Raw genomic sequence first — 24,236 nt, 5'->3', positions numbered from 1 at the left:
TTTCCCGGACTGTCTTGAATACACAAACTTGGTCGAGTCGGTGAGTCGGTACCAGTTGTTTCACTGTTTGAAGCGATATTTCCTCGATCAACGAACAGAAGATCCCATTTCCGGTCCCTGGTTGCAACCACCCATCTATGTAGACATCCGATCTTCAAAAGGCCTTGCTTCGCCCGACGTACTCTGACACGCATCTAGTGCCGAACAGGGTATCGCTGACGATCTTATTGGTGGGGTATTGAGTCCAGCATCCTAATAAAATGCTCTAGCCATCCAGATCTACTGGCCTTGTGATGTTGATTATGGTATTGATACTAGAAGCATGCAATTTTACAAGCTGTTGCATTGGAATATAATGCACAATGTTGAATGGAGTTTAAAGGTTAATATTTAAAATAGAATTTTGTCATCTGTGATAAAAATAGTTCTAATCAAAATTTGAAAATCATTCAATCATATTGAAATTTATTCCGCGATTTGGAATTGATGTTGTTGGTTGCATCACACATTTACGATCTTCACACATTTACGATCTTCACACATTTATGGTAACTCTAAATAATATGGAAATCACTTTTGGTTTTGGTATTGAAACACATATTTAATCATCAGATATGGTCTTTTGTTTTTCAATGTGACCAAAAACCCCCAGTAGCTTTGAAGGATATATTTTTTTGCGATTGTGTTGACATGAGTATGAGTGTTTAGTGAGATAGTTTTACAAAAATTGTGTTTAAGCCAGGTTTTTTTTCCTTTCTAGGTTTATTCGCTCCATAGGATATTCTATCATACATGAGTCACTGTGATTGTTGTTCAATGCGCTCATACAGTTGAAGATTTTTACTCTGTACAACTTACTTCAGCACTTTTGCAAACCAATCGATGTAATATGCGGTACGAAGAATGAAGCGAATATCCTTTGTGTCACATTCTCTAGCTCCGTGTATGCCATACAAGTAAGTTACGGGAATATCTTCGACGTCCAGTAAGTTTTTCAGTATAATAGGAGTACCAGGGTTTATACAGCTACCACAGAGCTTACTATCATCTTCGGCAAACTTACACTTTACAGCAGAATGTTTCAATGCAGGAATATAGTACAACGAACAGGAGCGCACAAACGGATCATAGGGACACAGTTCAGACTCCACTGTCGGGTATTTCGATATCACATTGCATTCCTGTTGACTCATTGGCTTGAGCCGGCATTCATGTTCTATGAAGATGCAAAAATAAAATATTAGCAGTTAGTAGCTTTTGATACATTGTGTGGTGTTGATGACATTTTTAGTTGCACAAAGAATTGATAAATTCAGTTCAAATGACAAATATTTCACTGGTCATTTTCACTCACTTACAAAATGAACCTTTACTCACGCAGATGAGATGAGTGCATATTATGAGCAAAATAGCCTATGTGATAACTATACGAACTAGCTGTATCTTGAATTATTTTTGCAAAGCTACATTACTTACCTTTTAAGACAGCAAGCAAATGACCTTGTCGCTGGAATTGCTCATTGAAGCTCTGCCATAGGCAAACTGGGAATAAATTCACCGTCATGTAGTCTTCCGTCGAAAGTTTTATCAGAGCAATATCATGCGCTTCACCCGTTTCGTTATATTCTGGATGAATGTGTACGGATTCTATCGGTACAACAATCCTATCAGTAGGGTGTACGTTACGCACGATGTTTGGATAAGCAAATTTCGCTTTCACACAAGATGCCGATGTTACAACTCCCCGGCTGCTGATCAGGTAACCAAGACAATCGAAAAGCTTAAAACGATCATATTCCCATCCAAGCTCGACCTTTAAATGAGGAAGGTGGAGCAAATTAAAGAAATGATAAGATTTCGCTAAATACAGATATTGAAATAATGATGATTGAAATGTCTAGTTTTCATACTACATACCAGATGAGGTGACTGAAAGGATTGGGCGACAAGCGACTGTCTTAGATGACGATATCGGTTTTCACATTCATTGAACTCCGTTTCAATTGCATTTAGCTTTGGCTGCACTTTATCTGGGCAGCAAATAACCGATCGATTGCTGCAGAACATAGGCGGTAGGGACGGCGGGATACGCTCATCAGCGCCGGGACAGTCTTGCTTTTCGGCGCACTGTCCCTCGAATCCTCCAGGATACGTGCAGCGGTCGTTAAGATGCAAGTCCTGTCTTATGTTTATACTCCAAGTTTGTAAAACAGACCTCAACCAACTCTGGTGGGCACTCAGACGCACCGCAACTATTGGTTTGCTCATATCACAATCATGCTGCAGTAAATTCAATCCGTAAATGTTATTGAAAGTTTCGTTCGAAACGACCAGTGCAGCTCCTTTGTTGATGTTGCAAATGTCCAAAGCAGTGGCTGACTTTACTTCCAGACAAAGATGCTGTGTGTTATTATTTTGCCGTGAAAGCTGAGGTAGTTTATCGAGACATTCTGCGTTTTGGAGCACGGTTGCGTAAACGGATGCAGACTCAAATGTCTCGTTTCCTACACATGAGGGTGTGAAGAATGTTTCGCGAATTAGTTGTTGTTAGTTGTTGTTTTCAAATACTCAACCACCGTAGCAAAACTACTCACTGGACGGATCACAATTCAGAAACATGCGTTCCTTATACTCTCCGGAGATCCACATTTCTTCACTGGCCAATGTATCTTCGTACCACCCCGTAGAGACAGAAAAAAACGGCACGGGATATTCGAGCATCAATACCGCTATGTTGTTCACAAAGATGTCACTAGCGTCGCCAAACTCTGGATGCACAACAACGTCTCGAACATCCATGGAAAAATCGGAAAACGCAACTCTCAGTTCATCGGCACTGAAAATACAACAAAGCATATTGTGATCAGCACAGTAATTTCACACAATCTCTTGCATTAACACATCCGAAGCTTTACTTACATAAGATTCACGACACATTCCGCTAAAGTGACCACAGCATTACGTTGAACGAGAGCTCCGTAACAGACGGTGTTGTTGTTCTCTTTATCATCTGTTTGAATGATTCGCACTTGATGGTCGCTTTTTTCAAAATGCGCTTCGCATGAATCAAATATAGGATTGCCATTAGGAACATTGAAATCATAATCACGTATGTCATAGTGGCGTTTGGAGCATGAGTTTATGTCATCGTCTAAAAATTCATTCGTACTATTCTGTCGCAATACTTCCGTTATCCAGGGTAACAATGTAGCGATGGACATTAATGTTTTCGTGGCAGATGTTTCACAGCTGACAGCAACCAAGTGAGGCACATGTTTTTCCTTCTGTTTGACCATCGCAAAAATAAGCTTTGATCTTTTGGGCTGAATAAAAATGAGACAAATGGTCATAAGCTCAATCTGTGAGGTAGCAACAAGGAAAGTATCTTTGAAATGAATTTACCATGCAGTTGTTGTGCTTTGTCTTTGCGGATGGAGTAACGTACTCAGTTTTGTTCAAGTGACCCGTATAACTTGACATGATACGAGATGACTTCATGTCACCTTCTACAACAAGTATGTCCGTTGACCCATCAACTGGAAATTTGTCGTTCATCCAAAAGCATGTGGGAATAACATGTAGTTTTACACTGTGACGATATAAAATGCAGATTAGAAGAGAATCCAAATATAAAATGGCTGATATCCCTCAATGAACTTACGGGACGCTTTTGTCCAGTTTAATTAATGCTATGTTGAATATTGCTTGTCTGCGCTGCGGGTAGTAAGGATGCGTAAACGTTTGTGCTATTTTACGCATTAGGCAGCTCGCCTGATTCGGGTTGTTTATAGCTATTTGTAAGCGAGCGACGGGACGGCTGCACAACAGAGAATACGCAATTTAGTATAAATTATAAAATAGCTGTTAGCACTTTGTTATACCTTGATATACATTCCGTCACTGTGAGTACAAAATCATCCCATATGAGGGATCCAATGCACAATGCCTCACGCTTTTCTACGTCAACCACCGAAACTATGTGGGGATATTCCCACTCAGAAGCATTGAATGGGCAAGGGACTATGAAATAAAATAAATACCTTATTTAATGAAATGTACAAAGCAATGATCCTAAGTACTGATATTGAGTAAATTTTCCAATGCTATATTGAAAAAAAAGACAAACCTCCACATCAATAGGATTGTTCAAAAGAAACTCGGACTGTTGAAAATTGTTTGTTAGTACTGTAGAGGCTATTGAAGTCAGTACAGGGTTTCCCACGATTTATTGGTTGGTTCTCATCAATTTTTGGTGGGTTCCCATATTTTTTTGGTGCGTTCCCACGATTTTTTGGTCGTTTCCCAGAATTTTTTGGTCCAATTGTATTGATATCCAATCGGAAAATACCAATAAATTATGGGAACGAACCAAAAATTTATGGGATACGACCAAAAAATCGTGGGAACACACCAAAAAATCATGGGAACTGACCAATAAATCGTGGGAAACCCTGTAAAATAATTCCCTATAATCGGGGAGAAGCATCTTTTGTTATAAATACATGTTAAGAATCGAAAAGTAAAAAACGCTCAACACAGACACTCGTTCCTCTTGCAGCCAAAACAATTCTGATTCTTTATTCCAAATCCATCTCCTTTTATACCCATTTTGTTGGTCGCTTGCTTAGCACTGTCTCACTCTTGTCTCCCTCTGTTTCTTTCTACTTTGCCTGTGGTACATTTTACTACGGCACGTTTGTACAGCGGCACGTCCTAGCAAAAATTAAACCTAACATACATACCAGGTGTGATCAGTTTTGTTTGGGTAGGTGAGTCGAAATCCATCTTGTTGAATCCATCTGTAAGAGAGTGAAAAAGAAAAACTGTTGGAGCAGTATTTATTGATTTCTAGTAGTTTTACATCCCCTGCTGTTGAGATGAGTTACGGAGGAATTGTTAGAGGAATTGTCGAGATTATTATGTTTTGGAGAATAAATACCAATTTCTAGCAACAGCGCATCTAAGGCATGGTACTGGGTTGTTTCGTTTAACCGATCTTCTTTGAGATCAGTTTCAACTGTAAAAGAGTGATAAAAATATTTGTTAGAGTAGTATGTTTTAGCTCAACTAGTTGCAGTGATCCGGTTATAAGGCTATGCACCAAAAGTTTGTTTCTGTACTATAATATTATTTGTTTGGGAATAAATACCTGATTCGAGCAACAACGCATCTAGGGCATGATACTGGGTTGTTTCGTTTAACCGATCTCCGTCATAATCAGCTTCAACTTTAAGAGAGTGATAAAAATATTTGCTAGAGTAGTATGATTTAAGCTCAACTAGTTACTCAATACAACAGTCAGATGTTGTGAGACGCATATGCAGTGTGCTACCTTTGCGGGATAGGAATATAGTTTTGTTTATGTACGATTCGAGGAAGAGATGGAACTAACGAAAAAATAATAAAACTAGCAATGAGCAGTTTAAAGAGAACACTAGTATCCCTTATGTTTTGTGTTTGTAGTGAAAACATTGAGAAGACAACTTCTTTTTTTCCAAGCAACAGAAGCAGCCAAATTATCTTCATCTATAAACTTATTTAAAACTGTTCAGTTATCCATTATTATTTGCTACATTTTTTGCTTACCATTCTCACTTCTTACGAGTACAAATCGATGCGAAAGCGCAACCGATCCGAAGATCCAAAACACCAATAAACCACAACCCATCTGCATAGGTTGATTTCAGAAACACGAATGGGATAAACCTGCCAAAAGCTCACTATGTCCAACACCCTAGGAACCACAAACTCGTTTCCGATAAGCAGATGCATAAAATGCAGGGTTTTTCTCTTGAATTGAACTTTGTTAGCTTCTTTTTCCAATTCAACATATTTAGTTATTCGTCGAATGCAGTAGAGGCTAGCATCGAAAAACAGATTATTATTGGCTACCGTGGATATGTGTTGAAATTTGTATAATGCTTTTTTTATATTATTAACATAATGATTGAGATGGTTTGAGAAACACTGCACAAGCTAGAATGCGGTGATGTGCGTGGGTGTTTCTTGAATGTTGATATGACTTTTTTATTCATCAATGGTATATGTTATATCACTTTCAAACCTGCTTTGTTGGTTTTTGAAGATCAGCGGATGTGTTAGGTGTTGTGCAGCATTCGTGGGATACATATTGAGGGATCGCTCCACAGTACAATGGGGTAGCCAAGTTAAGCTCATACAGTAGAATGTGACAAGGTTTACCTTCAGATCTGTGTCATAGTATTACCATTCTATCTCTCACGGTGTTAATTGTGAGGAATACAACCTCTCAAACACAAATAAAAAAAAACTTATCAATTTGTGACCGTGGAAATCCTTTTCGACCAGGTCAAATCTTGCATTAAAAGAGGGATGCATGGTAGCAATACTTATTCGATTCGATTTCAGTTGACTGTTTAAAGAGCTAGTGAGCTATCCCGAAAAAAAACTTCTAGCATTCGATTGCAGCGGTACCGATATATTCTAGACAAATTTGAAGTGTAAAGCTAACCTTAGAGGTATCCGCAAAACAGCTTTTTGCCAAATTTGTCATGAATATTCATACGATTTCTTTTTGATTTTGTAGTTGCATTCTTCATAAAATGATAAAACTGGTTTTCGTGGTCCCCTCTGGTGTCGTGAATTTCGGAGGCTTCCAAGTCATCCATATAAAGCTGTGGTGTCTTCCACGAAGGTCATTTATCTTCGTGATCTGTTGAAATGAAGAGCATACTCTACGTTGTGCGACTGGTTAAATTTTTTTGCGTGTTATGCGCTTGCGGTAGGTTTTCAGTTTTGATAGCAAGTGTTGGCTGACGATTGGTGACATTGTTGGATCAGTGCTGTTGCTAGGTTTACTGTAGTTAGTGATATTGTTCGTTGTCTTTGTTGTACAGATGTTTCCTGCGAATATTTTATGCCATATGAGAGAACATCTATTGATGGTAAGGCATATTCACAGCTGAAAAGAAGCAGATCTATTATTACTAATTGATTGTTTCTTTGTATCATGCAGATTGCAATTTACGATACACCCTTCCACCATCATCTAAATCTTCTGCTACGGCAATTGGAAATCCCAGTAAACCTGGAGATTTTTCTGCAATTGCAGCTATTGGCTGGACAAAACCAGATGGTACAGTCAACTGGAACTGTGGAGGGTCGCTGATATGGGCAAATTTCATTCTCACAGCAGCACACTGTACTAAAGATCGAGATACGTGAGTTTCACTTATTTCTGCTTTGGCACAACAACCGTTGTTGGTTAAGGCTTGCCTGTATCACTAGTGAATTTAACTTTCAGTGACTTATTGATTACAGTAGGATAGGTAGTCTTATGTATCGCGGCACGGTCCATCAGGGACTTGAACGCATGGGGGGCATGTAGTTAAGTCGTACGAGGCCGGCCAAGTAACACTTATTATGAGCTTACCAAATGTAGCATTATTATTACAATGTTCACAAATGGAAGTCTTTCCTCTTAGTAAATATCAGAAACAATCCTTGCCTCTCGTTTGACTCAAGTCCATCAACGCGAAGATAGCTTTATCCACGAAGGGGAACCCATAGCCTCATGTAATGTGTATGTGCATTTTTTTTACAGTTTACTTTCACCAGATGTAATTCGAATAGGCGATTTGAATCTCTATGACGATCGAGAGGATGCATTAGTGCAGGAACGAACAATTATACGCGTAATACGTCATCCGCTCTACAATACTTCTTCGGTTTTCTATGACATTGCACTGTTGATGCTGAATGAAAAAGTCAAGTGAGTTTCTTAGTGAAAATTTGGAAACAATTTCCTATAATAATTAGCCAAATGTCCATATTTAAGTATATATTTTGAAGTTATGCCAACGTGTTTATGGTTGGACGACAATATACCGTTCTCAAAGGTCGAGGCTGCTGGATGGGGTACTAGCGGATTTGGTGAGTTTATGCTTCATAATATAGAAACTGCGTAGCAAAATTATGATGCTGTATTAACGCCATTGCTTAAGGACTTAGCGACGCTTTTATGTGAAAATTCATTCTTTTTTTTGTAATCAGGATATGGCAAAACAAATATTCTCATAAAAGCAGAGCTGAAGCTAATGGCAAACAAAGATTGTGAGTCATATTATAGTCAAGTTGCTTCAGTAAAAAATGGTCTGATGGATCACCAGCTCTGTGCCTGGGATAAAGTAATGGACACATGCCCGGTAAGTCTTCGATAAAGAACTACAAGTGATGATTTCTTTCGAACTTAACATTATGATAACAAATAATGCTAGGGAGATTCCGGAGGACCGCTACAGCACAAACTAATCTTTGGAGACTATAAAGTTCCGTTTCTGGTCGGTGTAACATCGTTTGGTCTGTCGTGTGGAAATTCTCAACCAGGTGTGTACGTAAAGGTGTCCAAGTTTGGAAGTTGGATTGTTGAAACGCTACAACAACATGGAGAACGAGTGACGGCCGCCATGTTTGAGCCACTGGCTTGTGCTGGTAGGTACTTCTATCATCGTGAAAGATATGGACCATCTATATTTGACATACGGCCTCACAATGTGCAACTCATATGGCCGAAACAGCCATCTCCCGAAAGATGTTCTGGTCTGCTTACTGAGCCCGATGCCGTCCTTACGACGGCTCAATGCGTCACATTATATGGGTAAGTAGATGAGTCCAATAATTCACAAGATTTAACACTTTAACACTTTAAGCGCCGCGTCATATAAATTCGCATGACGGTTTTGCTAACCACTCAGCTTTGTATCTCACGCTCAATGATTCTCTTGACAACGAATAAGGTAGGAAAGATAGAACGAGAACGACATGTGCTACTCCGCTTATCAAAATGAAACAAAAGAGTGCAAACAATCGCTCGAGAAAATGTAGCTCTCATCGCTCTCTTGCCATGCGCTACGTGCTCACCAGAAAAACTGTGACGTCAGACCGGCGGCCAAAGTGTTACAGGGTTTACCTAGCCAATCGGGCGTCGTCAAAACGTTATCGGTCGCCGTAAATACTTTTTCGGGCGACGTAAACCCTCAATTGGGCACTGTCATTTCTATTCGGGCCTTGTGAAGTATGAATCGGGCAAAGTACAGAATGAATTGGGCCTACTTTATATTTTGTTGCTTTCTAGCTGTAAAATAATACTTTTTTGCGAGTATCAGTTAAACGATATGTAAGAAAATTCACTATTTTTAAGTTTAATTACATAAAAAAATATTCAAAATCCTTTTTTAAATTTTTAATTCAACCCCGTACAATGCAATTTGGTTTTATATATTTTTTTAATACAATATATTTGGTGATTTAATTAGGTAAACATTTTAAAATAACACATAATAAGTTAAACAACATGCAAAATACGTATTTTTAAACTGCTTCATGGATCAAACACACCGGAGCGACCGATTTGACACCTTCAAGAGTAGGACGCTTTCATTCTGTACTATGCCCGATTCATACTTCACAAGGCTCGAATAGAAATGACAGTGCCCAATTGAGGGTTTATGTTGCCCGAAAAAGTATTTACGGCGACCGATAACGCTTTGACGATGCCGGATTGGCTAGGTAAACCCTGTAAGCGTCGCGTCCAATGAAAGCGTATGACGGGTTTGCTCACCTCTCAGCATTGTATCAGACGCTCAGTGATTTTCTTTGGAACGAATGAGGGAGGAAAGGAAGAACGAGAACGACATGCGATACGCCAATTATCGCAATGAAACAAAAGAGCGATAAAAGTCGCACGAAACATTGACGCTCTCATCACTCTCTTGCCATACGCTACGTGCTCGCTCGAAAAACTGTGACGGTAGGCCAGCGGTCAATGTTTTAATGAATGATTTTGTTAAATGTTAAATGTTAGCTATTCAAAGAGCTGCAAAGTCCTCTCTATACTGTTCATATCTACAATGTACAATAACGAAGTAAAATAAATACTTTATTTACAGAACTGCTCCTACCCATGTGAAATTGCACGGCTCGGAGGTGATCGGTATCGAGGAAATTGTTGTGCATGAAAACTACACAGGCAATCTTTTGTACAATAATATTGCCATTTTAAAACTTAACAGGTCTTCCCTGCATCGTCCGGATTGTATAGAATACGATATGCATCCATTGGATGCAAATGAATTAATTACAACTGGAATCCTTCCAAAAATAACATACGCCAAGGACGAAAAACAAACGACTGGTAATGAGTTCAAAGTCACTGTCAATTTTACAATATATTTTATTTATTTCTTGTCTTGCAGACATCCGTTATGAGCCGGTTGAAATCAATGTATCATTATACGAAAACATGAAATGCAATCTATCTAGCGAATTTCAAAACGAGCATTATTGTTTCGGCGTAGACGAGTTTATTGTACCGGGATCGTGTGATCTTTTACTGGGTGGACCAATTGGAGCTCCAGGATTAAAAGGAATGAATATTTTCGGGAATGATTGTGGATTTGGAAAACCGGCAGTAGCGTTGAATTTTGTATCCCACAAGTCATGGCTCGAGTCAGTTATTCTACCAACGAAGAGTCTGCGAGATAAACCTGCAAATGCTGATGTGTTGTCGTACCACGATGAAGATCTGGAACACGGATCTCAATGTAGCTATTCCAACGAGGTGAACGGTACATGTGTGCATATTGGCAACTGCTCCTCAATAATTGATATAGAATACGCCCAGAAAAGAGTTATATTCTGCAAAAGTAGCTCTGTTGTCTGCTGCCCAACCAATCTGTTGAAAATGCAGCCAAGTGCAATAGAGGTCGAATTTAGCGAGTGTGAATCACGATACAAAAGCCTCAGCAAGTTACGGATGGAAAAAATAGCAACTGATAGGTCGCTTCAATATTCACACACGGTAGGTTCGTTTGAAGTGGCCTAGGGGATAATTAAAAGTCATGTTGACTGTTTTTTTCACTATGCTTCAGGTTGCGATAGGTTGGGAAACCGAAACCGATATGAAATTCGAGTGCTACGGATATCTCATCAGTACTCGCGGAGTGGTTACGGCTGCTTCTTGTTTGCGGCTTCGATCTAGCAATCCCACAATCGTACGTCTTGGAGAACAGGGATGGACTAATAGCCACCTCATATTTAGACTGATCGAAGCTACAACCGTGCATCCGAAGTACAACGAAACGACTGGAGAGCATGATATCGCTGTGATAAAGCTGAAGGAAGCTATCCATCCTTTCGTCCATCTGTTTCCAGTGTGTTTGTGGCAGAATACAACCCACTCTCCAGTACATCAAGGCATTATGCATAGCGGTGAGTAAATAAAAGTTGTTTACAGTACAGTCATTATAATTGATGATTGGATAACGCATTTTTCATCTACAGCCTCTGGAGTGCTTATCCCCATTCATCCGATGTACAATTCGGACTGTGAAAAGCGTTTGAATCGTTCGTTTACAATCCCTGGAATGGGTTGTATGCATACGGAGCATGAAACGTTTATAGCATACATTAATCAAGAATGCTTAAAAATGCAAAAGTATACCAATCTTGATCGTAACACTTACGGACGCTTCAAAGCGGGAAATCCTATAATATGGCGAGAATATAACAAAACTGGAGAAGCGAGCTTTACTGAGTTTCTGGTCAACATCTACAGCTATGGAGACTGTGTTGATGGATTTCCATTACACATTGTGCATCATGTTGCATTCTACGTGGAGTGGTTCGCGAAAGTGTTGCAATAAAGTAGAGTATAAATCATTCTAACTTGTTAACTTACACGGTGTTATTTATCTGTCTGATCTAAAAACTCAATCAGCTGTAATGAATTGTAATTTTCTTACACCCTTTTTGATATTTATTCAAGCTAAACGTATCCATCAAAGAAGTATCGTAAATACATCACTATCATTGACCGATATTGAAGCATTCAAGCTAAAATCATCAAAAGGGCCGTTATTATAATAAAAAAATCTACGAACGAGAAGGCGAGTTGCAGTTTTATCCAGGCGTATAATAGAGTCTTTCAGTGAGATATAAAATTGTTCGGAAGTAGCCTATATATTCCTCAACCATTCAATTCTGTATTACCTTTGTGTTGCATAGGTGTATAGATCGCTCATACATTTTACATTAGACATTAGACGACAGCGCTCATAGATCGACATTGCCGTGTAATGTCATTCGACAGTGGAAAATAAGAGTAGGTTTCAAGCTTTAACACCTTATAAACAACGAATTTGTGTCCAAGATACGAAACATGCAAGAGTTCTCTCTTGAGTTGAACATTGGCATCTTCATGTTTCAATCTTACAGTGTTCGTTACTTGTCGAAATAAGAACCTAGCATCCAAAGACAGATTAATATTGGCAACCACGGTGAAATGTGTTGTAGGATTGTTTTTTAATTTAATTACTGATACAAGCAATTAAGTTGGTTTGAGAAACACTGCATCATCTAGAATAGTACAACGGCGATGTTTGGGGTATTTCCTGAACGTTCATCAATCGCGAAATGTTGCTTACAAACCTGTTTTGTTCGCTTTTGCCGTTTGACGCCGGTTTTTGCGAACCAGCTTATGATGACAGATTTACATTTTCGGCTTGCAGTTAAAGAGTGCAGTAGTAAGTGATAGTAACCGATCCCTCCACCAACCTAAGGAATAGCCAAGTTGGCTTCATGCAATAGAAAGTGACCATATGCGCCGTAATGCCTGTTCCTATCTCTCACGGTGTTCATTGTTATGAGCAGAACTTCTAAAAAAACTCGTCAATTTGAGGAAGGCCGTAAAGGTCAAATTTTGCGTTAAAACAGGAACACATGATGGCATCCTATTCGATTTAAGAATAAGAGCAGTTTAAATGATCGCATGATCGCGACAACCAATCGTAGAAAAAAAAACTTCTTGCATTCGAGTCAACAGTACCGATTTATTCCAATACCTGCACGTCGAATTTGGAGAGTTATGCAAACTCCGCTCTAAGCAAAACAGCCTTTTGCAAAATTTATCATGAATATTCATACGATTTCTTTTTGATTTTTTATTTGCACTCTTCATAAAATGATAAAACTGGTTTTCGTGGTCCCCTCTGGTGTCGTGAATTTCGGAGGCTTCCAAGTCATCCATATAAAGCTGTGGTGTCTTCCACGAAGGTCATTTCTCTTAGTGATCTGTTGGAATGAAGAGCATACTCTACGTTGTGCGACTGGTTACGTTTGTTTGCGTGTTATGCGCTTGCGGTAGGTTTTCAGTTTTGATAGCAAGTGCTGGCTGACGCTTGGTGACATTGTTTGATCAGTGCTGATGCTAGGTTTACTGTAGTTAGTGATATTGTTCGTTGTCTTTGTTTGTTCAGATGTTTCCTGCGAATATTTTATGCCATATGAGAGAACATCTATTGATGGTAAGGCATATTCACAGCTGATAATAAGCAGATCTATTATTACTAATTGATTGTTTCTTTGTATCATGCAGATTGCAATTTACGATATATTCGCCCAAAGAGCAAGAATTTTGAAGTCAAGGCAATTGGAAATCCCAGCAAACCTGGAGATTTTTCTGCAATTGCAGCTATTGGCTGGACAAAACCAGGTGGTACAGTCAACTGGAACTGTGGAGGATCGCTGATATGGGCAAATTTCATTCTCACAGCAGCACACTGTACTAAAGATCGAGACACGTGAGTTTCACTTATTTCTGCTTTGGCACAACAACCGTTGTTGGTTAAGGCTTGCCTGTATCACTAGTGAATTTAACTTTCAGTGACTTATTGATTACAGTAGGATAGGTAGTCTTATGTATCGCGGCACAGTCCATCAGGGACTTGAACGCATGAGGGGCATGTAGTTAAGTCGTACGAGGCCGGCCAAGTAACACTTATTATGAGCTTACCAAATGTAGCATTATTATTACAATGTTCACAAATGGAAGTCTTTCCTCTTAGTAAATATCAGAAACAATCCTTGCCTCTCGTTTGACTCAAGTCCATCAACGCGAAGATAGCTTTATCCACGAAGGGGATCCCATAGCCCCATGTAATGTGTATGTGCATTTTTTTTTACAGTTTACTTCCACCAGATGTAATTCGAATAGGCGATTTGAATCTCTATGACGATCGAGAGGATGCATTAGTGCAGGAACGAACAATTATACGCGTAATACGTCATCCGCTCTACAATACTTCTTCGGTTTTCTATGACATTGCACTGTTGATGCTGAATGAAAAAGTCAAGTGAGTTTCTTAGTGAAAATTTGGAAACAATTTCCTATAATAATTAGCCAAATGTCCATATTTAAGTATATATTTTGAAGTTATGCCAACGTGTTTATGGTTGGACGACAATATACCGTTCTCAAAGGTCGAGGCTGCTGGATGGGGTACTAGCGGATTTGGTGAGTTTATGCTTCATAATATAGAAACTGCGTAGCAAAATTATGATGCTGTATTAACGCCATTGCTTAAGGACTTAGCGACGCTTTTATGTGAAAATTCATTCTTTTTTTTGTAATCAGGATATGGCAAAACAAATATTCTCATAAAAGCAGAGCTGAAGCTAATGGCAAACAAAGATTGTGAGTCATATTATAGTCAAGTTGCTTCAGTAAAAAATGGTCTGATGGATCACCAGCTCTGTGCCTGGGATAAAGTAATGGACACATGCCCGGTAAGTCTTCGATAAAGAACTACAAGTGATGATTTCTTTCGAACTTAACATTATGATAACAAATAATGCTAGGGAGATTCCGGAGGACCGCTACAGCACAAACTAATCTTTGGAGACTATAAAGTTCCGTTTCTGGTCGGTGTAACATCGTTTGGTCTGTCGTGTGGAAATTCTCAACCAGGTGTGTACGTAAAGGTGTCCAAGTTTGGAAGTTGGATTGTTGAAACGCTACAACAACATGGAGAACGAGTGACGGCCGCCATGTTTGAGCCACTGGCTTGTGCTGGTAGGCACCTACTCAAGCGAGAAATATATTTTCCTTCAAAATTCACGGAAAAACAGAACCACAATGTGCAACTCATATGGCCGCAAAATTCATATCTCGATATATGTAGTGGTGTTTTAACAGAGCCCGATGCCGTCCTTACGACGGCTCAATGCGTCACATTATATGGGTAAGTAGATGAGTCCAATAATTCACAAGATTTAACACTTTAAGCGCCGCGTCCAATGAAAGCGTATGACGAGTTTGCTCACCTCTCAGCTCAGTGATTTTCTTTGGAACGAATTTAGGAGGAAAGGAAGAACGAGAACGACATGCGATACGCCAATTATCGCAATGAAACAAAAGAGCGATAAAAGTCGCACGAAACATTGACGCTCTCATCACTCTCTTGCCATACGCTACGTGCTCGCTCGAAAAACTGTGACGGTAGGCCAGCGGTCAATGTTTTAATGAATGATTTTGTTAAATGTTAAATGTTAGCTATTCAAAGAGCTGCAAAGTCCTCTCTATACTGTTTATATCTACAATGTACAATAACGAAGTAAAATAAATACTTTATTTACAGAACTGCTCCTACCCATGTGAAATTGCACGGCTCGGAGGTGATCAGTATCGAGGAAATTGTTGTGCATGAAAACTACACAGGCAATCTTTTGTACAATAATATTGCCATTTTAAAACTTAACAGGTCTTCCCTGCATCGTCCGGATTGTATAGCATACGATATGCATCCATTACACGAAATTAAATTATTTGCAGCTGGAATCCTTCCACAAACAATATACTTTCAAGATAATGGAGAAATAATGACAGGTAATGAGTTCATAGTCATAGTCAGCTTTTCGTTATCTTGTTTAAATTGCTTGACTTGCAGGTATGATAGACAATGAGCAGGTGAGATTCGATGTATCATTATACGAAAACATGAAATGCAATCTATCTAGCGAAATTCAAAACGAGCATTATTGTTTCGGCGTAGACGAGTTTATTGTACCGGGATCATGTGATCTTTTACTGGGTGGACCAATTGTAGCTACAGGATTAAAAGGAATGAATATTTTCGGGAATGATTGTGGATTTGGAAAACCGGCAGTAGCGTTGAATTTTGTATCCCACAAGTCATGGCTCGAGTCAGTTATTCTACCAACGAAAAGTCTGCGAGATAAACCTGCAAATGCTGATGTGTTGTCGTACCACGATGAAGATCTGGAACACGGATCTCAATGTAGCTATTCCAACGAGGTGAACGGTACATGTGTGCATATTGGCAACTGCTCCTCAATAATTGATATAGAATACGCCCAGAAAAGAGTTATATTCTGCAAAAGTAGCTCTGTTGTCTGCTGCCCAACCAATCTGTTGAAAATGCAGCCAAGTGCAATAGAGGTCGAATTTAGCGAGTGTGAATCACGATACAAAAGCCTCAGCAAGTTACGGATGGAAAAAATAGCAACTGATAGGTCGCTTCAATATTCACACACGGTAGGTTCGTTTGAAGTGGCCTAGGGGATAATTAAAAGTCATGTTGACTGTTTTTTTCACTATGCTTCAGGTTGCGATAGGTTGGGAAACCGAAACCGATATGAAATTCGAGTGCTACGGATATCTCATCAGTACTCGCGGAGTGGTTACGGCTGCTTCTTGTTTGCGGCTTCGATCTAGCAATCCCACAATCGTACGTCTTGGAGAACAGGGATGGACTAATAGCCACCTCATATTTAGACTGATCGAAGCTACAACCGTGCATCCGAAGTACAACGAAACGACTGGAGAGCATGATATCGCTGTGATAAAGCTGAAGGAAGCTATCCATCCTTTCGTCCATCTGTTTCCAGTGTGTTTGTGGCAGAATACAACACACTCTCCAGTACATCAAGGCATTATGCATAGCGGTGAGTAAATAAAAGTTGTTTACAGTACAGTCATTATAATTGACGATTGGATAACGCATTTTTCATCTACAGCGTCTGGTGTGCTTATCCCCATTCATCCGATGTACAATTCGGACTGTGAAAAGCGTTTGAATCGTTCGTTTACAATCCCTGGAATGGGTTGTATGCATACGGAGCATGAATCGTTTCTTGCAGACATTCATAGAGAATGCTTAAACATGCAAAAGTATAAAAATCTTGACCGTAACACTTACGGACGCTTCAAAACAGGAAATCCTATAATATGGCGGGAATACAACAAAACTGGAGAAGCGAGTCTTACCGAGTTTCTGGTCAACATCTACAGCTATGGAGACTGTGTTGATGGATTTCCATTACACATTGTGCATCATGTTGCATTCTACGTGGAGTGGTTCGCGAAAGTGTTGCAATAAATCGATAATAAAATAATTTGGTTTGAGCTCTCAGGATCAATTTCTTTTTCGGTTAGCAATATGTATTGTGCTCACCTATCCTAAATATTTTAAAGTGCTTCAAATTCGCCGGAGCGTTCCATTGCATTAAAGATTCCAGCATTTGATGCTGACATCAAATTTTTATGCTGTGTCAGATACGTGTTTTCTAGTGGTCTATGGTTGTTTTTGTAGGGTTTCGACAGTGGCTCTTTTAACCTGTCTCGGCAAACGCAGACATCATCCGGTAGAGAAAACTGATCGCGCAGGCGGCATCTTAGTAAAGGAAAACGTTAAAGAATTGAATGAAAGCTTGTACTTAAAATGTTAAGGGTGTTTTATTGTAACTGCGTTACGTATTTCTGCAACAGAAAACATTATTTATTCGATGAATCGTTAACCAACTATGGACCGTACAACGAAAATCACTATAAGATTCAAATACATTCTTCATAGTATTGCAAATAGTTTCGCCCTAAACCGGAACCGCTAACGAATGATTTCTACTTTTGGTGTTTAGCACTTTGACGGCCGCGTACAACACAGGTTAACTATTCATTAGTTGCATTGCAGAGCGCTATTCATTAGTTAACTGCTATTTAGCAAACGATACTGCTACAGTAAATAGAATGGTACAGCTAGAACCCAAACAAATTACTCGGAACAGGAGAAAACAGAAAATACGAACGATAGATGACAGGCAATAGCAAAGCACCATCAAAACGAGTCGACGATACACCGTTAAGAAGAATTACGGAACTTTATAATGAAAAGAGAGCGAATCGTGTGCCCGTTAAAGTGTTAATTACTACAAAAAATACATTATACAACTCCTGTTGGTTGGGATGTCATTGATGATGATTTCCATTTCATCAAGATTGAAATGGAAGAATCTATCACACTTAACATTTTTGCCTTGAATGATATGACAATTATACTTATATTTCAACGGTGCTCCTAGCGAAACGGCACCTCGAACCATCACATCTGCACACCTCGAAATCAGAAACGCGAATGAGCCAAAATAGATCCACGATCGCTCTGCACATCCCGCTGATAACCTGTTTAGCTGGCGTAACCTTGACTTAAAGTTTGGAAACAGGTTTTTAGTTAAGGTGATGGGTAGAAGCTTTAAAACACGCTACAGTTGGGATGATTCTGGGGGATTCCCCCAAAATTTTGGCGATGAGAATCATTCACTCATTAGTGTGCTTGTGTCGCGTTTTGGATAGCACCTTGATCACCAAAGGAGATTGGCGGATTTTATAGACCCGCTGTGAAAATCTTTTCCGGGTATCTAACCACAGGGTATCCATTGAGAGTCACCAAACGTAAACCAAACGATCAACCATTTGCACTCCCTATCTCGCTCACTCTCTTCTTCGTTCTCTCTCTCTCTCTCTCTCGCTCTCTCTCCCACTCTCTGTCTCTAACTCTCATTCTCTCTCACCTCTATGTCTATTTGTAGGTCTATTTGATTGTTGTCACTTGTTTCGATCGTTGAACTGCGTACGATTTCAGTGTTTTTGTTTTGCCAACGATACTTCTGTGCTGCTTTGGCCATTTCATTCGCTCATTCATTGACTCATTCATTCATTTTCGAAGAGATTAAAGCATTCATCACATCGTAAAAACAGGTTTCATACTACACGTTTCATCTTCGCTTTTACTTTCAGCCGATTAGTTCAATCAACAACAGCTTCTCCTGAATACCAATAACTGTTGGAAATACATTTTAAATCTATTTCCAAATATATGTAGTAACATCGATCGATAGTCGGGCGTCAATTGCTTAGTTGCTTAGTTGCTAAAGTATAAGTGTTATTAGGGTACTCTCAGTTAGAAACGATCTTAAATTCTCTTTCTATACCCTGAGAAAATAGAATAATTTAGCACGATGTGCTCTGCCATGCTTCCTATTGCTTTTCTTATACTGCGAGTTGTTTAATAGGATAGAAATGATAATCAAGACAACAAAGTGAACTCGATTTACAGGATGTGTGTTCGATAATGAACATCAAATGCATATTCAAAATTAATAATTTATTGTGAAGTTTGTGACACAACAAACTGTTAATTAGACAACGAAGTGATAATACATTTGAATTAAACCTATTGCGGTCTCAGTATTATGTTGCACACTCTGCTCTGGTGAATACGTAAACATCACCAATGAAAAGCACTTTATCTGTGTCTATGCATGGAAAAATGCGCAGTTTGAACTTCGCAACGTATGTAAGGTCGCTTACCCTGTCTAAACACAACCTCACATGGACAAAGTATGGTAAAACAAAGCAGAAAGTTGTGTTGGTAATATGTGATTCATCGCAAAAGATTAACTTTTTTAACCTCAAATAAAATCATAGATTAAACGTTTAAGGCCGAAAATACACGGACCGGAATTTCGCGGCCCCATAATTCCGCCTGCTGTCAAACCCATATACAAAGTGTCAACAGCAACTTTCCCGAACTGTCATATACATACATTTTTTCAGCAAGCGGAATTCCGCGACCGCAAAATTCCGGTCCGTGTATTTTCGGCCTTACGTATAATCGCTAAAAGCTTCCGAAACGCTGCTAAAATATCTATGGACTGGCTCTAATAGTTTGATAGTAAAAGAGGTCGAAACCCTGGTGAATGTTTTGACCTTGAAAATCATAGTATCTAGCTTTGGTTACGACGCGTTTAAAAACCATCATGCGGTGATGGTGTTATCTTTGGGGTTTCTCGAGACTTTTTCTGTGAGGAACTAATTAATTGATCACACGAAACCACGCGTTCAGATCCCTTAAAACTGAATCCGTGGACGTATATTGATATCATCGTACTTTAACCCTTTCACGACCATAATATTTCAAGGATTGAATAATCCAATACAATACTATTGTCAACATAACCGTAAGAAGATTTAGTTTTTATTGGTTTAGAAATGAATTTTCCACCAGCGAAATATATTTTATTTTGACATAGTGTCATAAATATTGGTTGAATAGCACTTCAAGAACCGATAGAGAATTTATTTTAATTTCGGGGGGATATGTAACAAATTTCATAAATTTGAAAATATTTTACATGATCCTGCAAGGGTTAACATACCAATCACCTAGCCAAATCGTCTATTTTTAGTGGGAAACACACAAAAAATAAAACAAAACGAAATTCGCGAAGAGCCAGATAACGTAGCTTTGGTATTTTTGGTGGAATTTATTCGGTCAAGCCATCGATGCATTAGTTTATTTTTCAACCATCTCAAGAAACGCTTCCTATGGCTTTTAATCTTGAATGTAATCCATTGAAGTTTAAAGATTTTTTTTTTAAATTTTAATGTGACGTTTATATGACGTTAAGCCTATAGTGCAAGTGAAGTGTTCAAAATATTTATAAGAAAGACTAACTAATCTCCAATCAGCAGATTTGCTTGGTTAAATTAAACAATGGACCTATGGACAACACGACTTGGGAAAGAATAGTTAATGTTAAAATACAGTGAAATATTTTTGATAAGTTTTTGATCTTTACATTGAAGTTAACCATAGCATTTTAGCTACAAAAAGTCTCTTAAAACTCGTCAACTAGCGAATCTGGTTTCTAATGAACATAGTGTTGAGCAGTATTCTTGAATAGGAAAATGAATTCTTGAATAGGATAAAGATCCGGTTTTACTGTCGCACGTTGTGATCGCGACATTTTTATACATTTTTTTTGGTTTGAAAGTTTTGGAGATAGATATAAAGCTATGGCACATCCACACTGGATCAGTTTGTTTTAGAATCTTGTGGAATGAAGATGATACTTTACCTGACGTTACTCGCAGCGATCGTGTGTGGAGTTTTTGGTGACGGTTAGTTTGCTGCAGTTTTGAATTCGAGAAGATATTTGAGGCTGAAAGTTGTATTTTTTTCTGTTTGTGTTTAGATGATGGTTTAATGATTCCGCATGAAAGGACAACTATTGACGGTAACGTTTGGCAGTGAGATTTAAGAACAAAAAGGAGCTTAAATTAAACTGTGTGATCGGTGATATCTTTTTTTTTATTGCAGATTGTAAAATACGTTACTACGCGGACATTTCGGTAGGCTTTAGTGCTCCTGCATTGGGACACATATCAATGCGTCTTGAGCATACCCACGCAGCAGCTATCGGTTGGCTGAACGAAAAAGGCAAAATTGAGTTTGGCTGCGGTGGTTCACTCATATTGGAAAGCTTCGTTCTTACAGCAGCACACTGTATGGATAATCCAAATACGTGAGTTGAAAACAAGGTTTTTGGAAAACATTATTTTTTAACTTAAGATTTGTAGCAAGCGCACAATGCGAGGCTCACCCTTGCTGTTGCCAAACCATAAACTATCGAAGCAGAATCACATAAAAGTTAAGTGTTCATATCATTTTCCAGACTCGAAAGACCATTAGTAGTTCGATTAGGCGATCGCAATCTGATACACAGTAAGGATTCTGAATATGCACAAGAAATAAAAATAAGAGATATAATACCTCATCCAAAGTATAACAGATCAACCTCCCATTTTGATATTGCCTTACTGGTGTTGGATAAACCTGCAAGGTAAGACATTTAAATATAATTTGAAGTGACACGTGGTAAGTGAATAGTGTTTCTATATTCCAGAAGAGTGTTTGGAGTTATACCGGCGTGTCTGTGGCTAGAAGATGAACTCCCCATCTCGACATTTTATGCCGCCGGCTGGGGAGCAAATGGGTTTGGTAAGTACTATTAACATCTTGCAATATGCAAAAGGTGATTGTAGCTGTCCACAGACATTTTCAAATGGGCGGTAGTTTCAATCGAGGGGAAGTTAGTCGCCGCTAAAGCTAACATTACTCAGGGGTCGCTAAATAACTCCCCGCAGAAGTTTGGTTCTCGAGAGCATGTAATGCGACCCGCGTTGAGTTTTTAAAGGCTACAAAAATATTAATTATTTTTACCAATGTATTTTTCATTGTGTATTTAAAGGCAAACCTCAAGTTTGACCTAGAACTAGGTATTTTTAGGTATTGAAATACTTTAGCTTATATAATCTTATCAAAACAACATGTGAACGTTCACCCATTAGCTAAAGGTAACGTCAAAAGTTGTCGACGTCGGTTTGGAGACCCTTGATATTGATTTGTTATTAGTTTAAATGTTAACATGCTGAAACTAGTAGTAAAACAACTGTGCTCGTCTGCTGTTGAAGGAGCTACCGCTTCTATCCATAAACTTTGAAGTAATGCAGCAGCATAATTTGGGAACAATTGTTTAGTAAAACGTATTTTGTTTTTATGATTTTGCAGATAAAAAACCCACCAACTATCTCGTGACAGCATTGCTTTTCCCCGTGACAAACGAAGAATGTATAGTTAATCTTACAGGTCAGGTTCCCCGAATGAAACTAGCCAATGGTATAAGCGATCACCAGCTATGCGCAGCAGGTATTGAAATGGACACTTGCAAGGTAATTGAGGATAATTGGCTCCAACTTACTATACACAGTCATGTTATCGGGATGGCTCATATGTTGTTTCACCTTTATCATCTCACGTGCATATGTGCCATCGTGTGTACATGGTGCTGCTCACATATTGATAGAAGAATAATACATATCTTACGTGACCCATTTATCAGGGAGACTCTGGAGGACCTCTGTACAGCAAACTAAATTTTGCAAACAAACTAGTTCCATTTCTTGTCGGCCTGACGTCGTACGGCGGACCATGTGGTTTTTCGCAGCCGGGTGTGTATGTGCGGGTGTCCAAATTTAGAGATTGGATTATCGAAACGATACGACAGTTTAATCCATCGGTGACTGCATCCACGTTTGACCCTATGAGTTGTGCAAAAAGAAACCTTTTCTTACGTGAAGCCGATGTGCTGACGATGTTCCAAGAGAGAGGCAGTGCTGACACAGTGTGCAGCTTTTATATCCGCAACAACCGTCTCGTGTCGATTGTGGAGGCATTTTGGCTGAGCCTGATGCTGTTATAACGTTGGCCACTTGCGTGAAATGGAATGGGTAAGTAGATGGCTCTAATGTATGAAAAGCTTTAATGGTCGATTTTATACAATTCTTAATATCGCAGTGCTGATCCTACCCGCGTAAAGTTGTTCGATTCGGAGGTGATTGATGTAGATGATATTGTTTATCATCCAAATTTTGGGGGAAATCTTTACAATAATATTGCAATTATAAAGCTTAAGCGCTTTTCCAACTTTCGTCCGCATTGCATTGAGTACGATACACTAGAAGATAATGCTTTGGAGCTTCCCGTAATTATCCCTACTCCCCTAAATATTATCAAAGAACAAAGTGAGTACTTATTGTTAGCCATTTTATATATGTATATGTGCTATCTTATATATGTTTAATCTTATATATATATATATATATATACATATATATATACATATATATATACATATATATATACATATATATATATATATATATATATATATATATATATATATATATATATATATATATATATATATATATATATATACATATATATATATATATATATATATATATATTTATATATATATATATTTATATTTATATATATATAAATATATTGTGTCTTCCAGCACCGTTCACGTATAAACCTGCGAGGTTGGACGCAAAGTTATATGAGAATCCCAAATGCAGTAATTTTAAGCAATCCTTTGGTGCGACACCTCAAGGTTTACAAAGTGAGCTGTTTTGTTTTGGCAACTATCAGTCTGTCGCACCTGGTGCATGTCATCTGGTGTTGGGTGGACCCATTTACACATCTCTTTCTAAATTTCCCTATGGTTTAAACCTTCCCGGGCGCGATTGTGGATTCGGAAAACCGGCGGTGGGTTTGCTGCTTAAGTCCTACAAATCATGGTTCGAATCAGTCTTTCTACCAAGGAAAGGTCAAGGAGAAACCGGCTTGACTGCTGCCTCGGTATCGAGTGCTGCCTCGCTATCGAGTGCTGCCGCAGTGTCGAGTTTTGATCATGATCCAAACCAGGGAGATAAA

General features: G+C 38.8%; 5 protein-coding genes across 5 annotated transcripts; 4 read left to right on the top strand and 1 right to left on the bottom strand.

Annotated features, from left to right (window-relative positions):
* Positions 1-743: 743 nt before the first annotated feature.
* On the bottom strand, positions 744-6,882 carry LOC133393225 (uncharacterized). Its single transcript, XM_061657061.1, has 12 exons — positions 5,587-6,882; positions 5,150-5,227; positions 4,940-5,017; positions 4,743-4,799; positions 3,882-4,020; positions 3,662-3,817; positions 3,403-3,589; positions 2,920-3,323; positions 2,595-2,836; positions 1,918-2,504; positions 1,477-1,813; positions 744-1,216 (listed from the first exon to the last, which is right to left on the bottom strand). Exons 1-12 carry the CDS (start codon positions 5,672-5,674, stop codon positions 855-857), a joined length of 2,715 nt encoding a protein of 904 aa, XP_061513045.1. The 5' UTR covers positions 5,675-6,882; the 3' UTR covers positions 744-854.
* Positions 6,883-11,119: 4,237 nt separating this feature from the next.
* On the top strand, positions 11,120-11,715 carry LOC133393227 (uncharacterized). The gene is made up of 2 exons (XM_061657067.1): positions 11,120-11,247; positions 11,320-11,715. The coding sequence occupies exons 1-2, from the start codon at positions 11,238-11,240 to the stop codon at positions 11,679-11,681; spliced, it is 372 nt and encodes a 123-aa protein (XP_061513051.1). The 5' UTR covers positions 11,120-11,237; the 3' UTR covers positions 11,682-11,715.
* Positions 11,716-13,088: 1,373 nt separating this feature from the next.
* LOC4578454 (serine protease snake) lies at positions 13,089-15,253 on the top strand. Its single transcript, XM_061657065.1, has 7 exons — positions 13,089-13,176; positions 13,293-13,340; positions 13,412-13,616; positions 14,001-14,168; positions 14,235-14,329; positions 14,450-14,601; positions 14,674-15,253. Exons 1-7 carry the CDS (start codon positions 13,116-13,118, stop codon positions 15,058-15,060), a joined length of 1,116 nt encoding a protein of 371 aa, XP_061513049.1. The 5' UTR covers positions 13,089-13,115; the 3' UTR covers positions 15,061-15,253.
* Positions 15,254-16,590: 1,337 nt separating this feature from the next.
* LOC133393228 (uncharacterized) lies at positions 16,591-17,264 on the top strand. The gene is made up of 2 exons (XM_061657068.1): positions 16,591-16,779; positions 16,852-17,264. The coding sequence occupies exons 1-2, from the start codon at positions 16,770-16,772 to the stop codon at positions 17,211-17,213; spliced, it is 372 nt and encodes a 123-aa protein (XP_061513052.1). The 5' UTR covers positions 16,591-16,769; the 3' UTR covers positions 17,214-17,264.
* Positions 17,265-20,954: 3,690 nt separating this feature from the next.
* LOC4577547 (serine protease snake) lies at positions 20,955-23,214 on the top strand. Its single transcript, XM_001237040.3, has 7 exons — positions 20,955-21,073; positions 21,148-21,189; positions 21,273-21,477; positions 21,628-21,795; positions 21,859-21,953; positions 22,524-22,684; positions 22,855-23,214. Exons 1-7 carry the CDS (start codon positions 21,013-21,015, stop codon positions 23,212-23,214), a joined length of 1,092 nt encoding a protein of 363 aa, XP_001237041.3. The 5' UTR covers positions 20,955-21,012.
* Positions 23,215-24,236: the final 1,022 nt, after the last annotated feature.

The sequence above is a fragment of the Anopheles gambiae genome, chromosome 3 (assembly GCF_943734735.2).
Source record: "Anopheles gambiae chromosome 3, idAnoGambNW_F1_1, whole genome shotgun sequence".
Taxonomy (NCBI): domain Eukaryota; kingdom Metazoa; phylum Arthropoda; class Insecta; order Diptera; family Culicidae; genus Anopheles; species Anopheles gambiae.
Note: the sequence above shows the minus strand (reverse complement) of the source record. Positions and strands in the feature narration are given on the sequence as shown.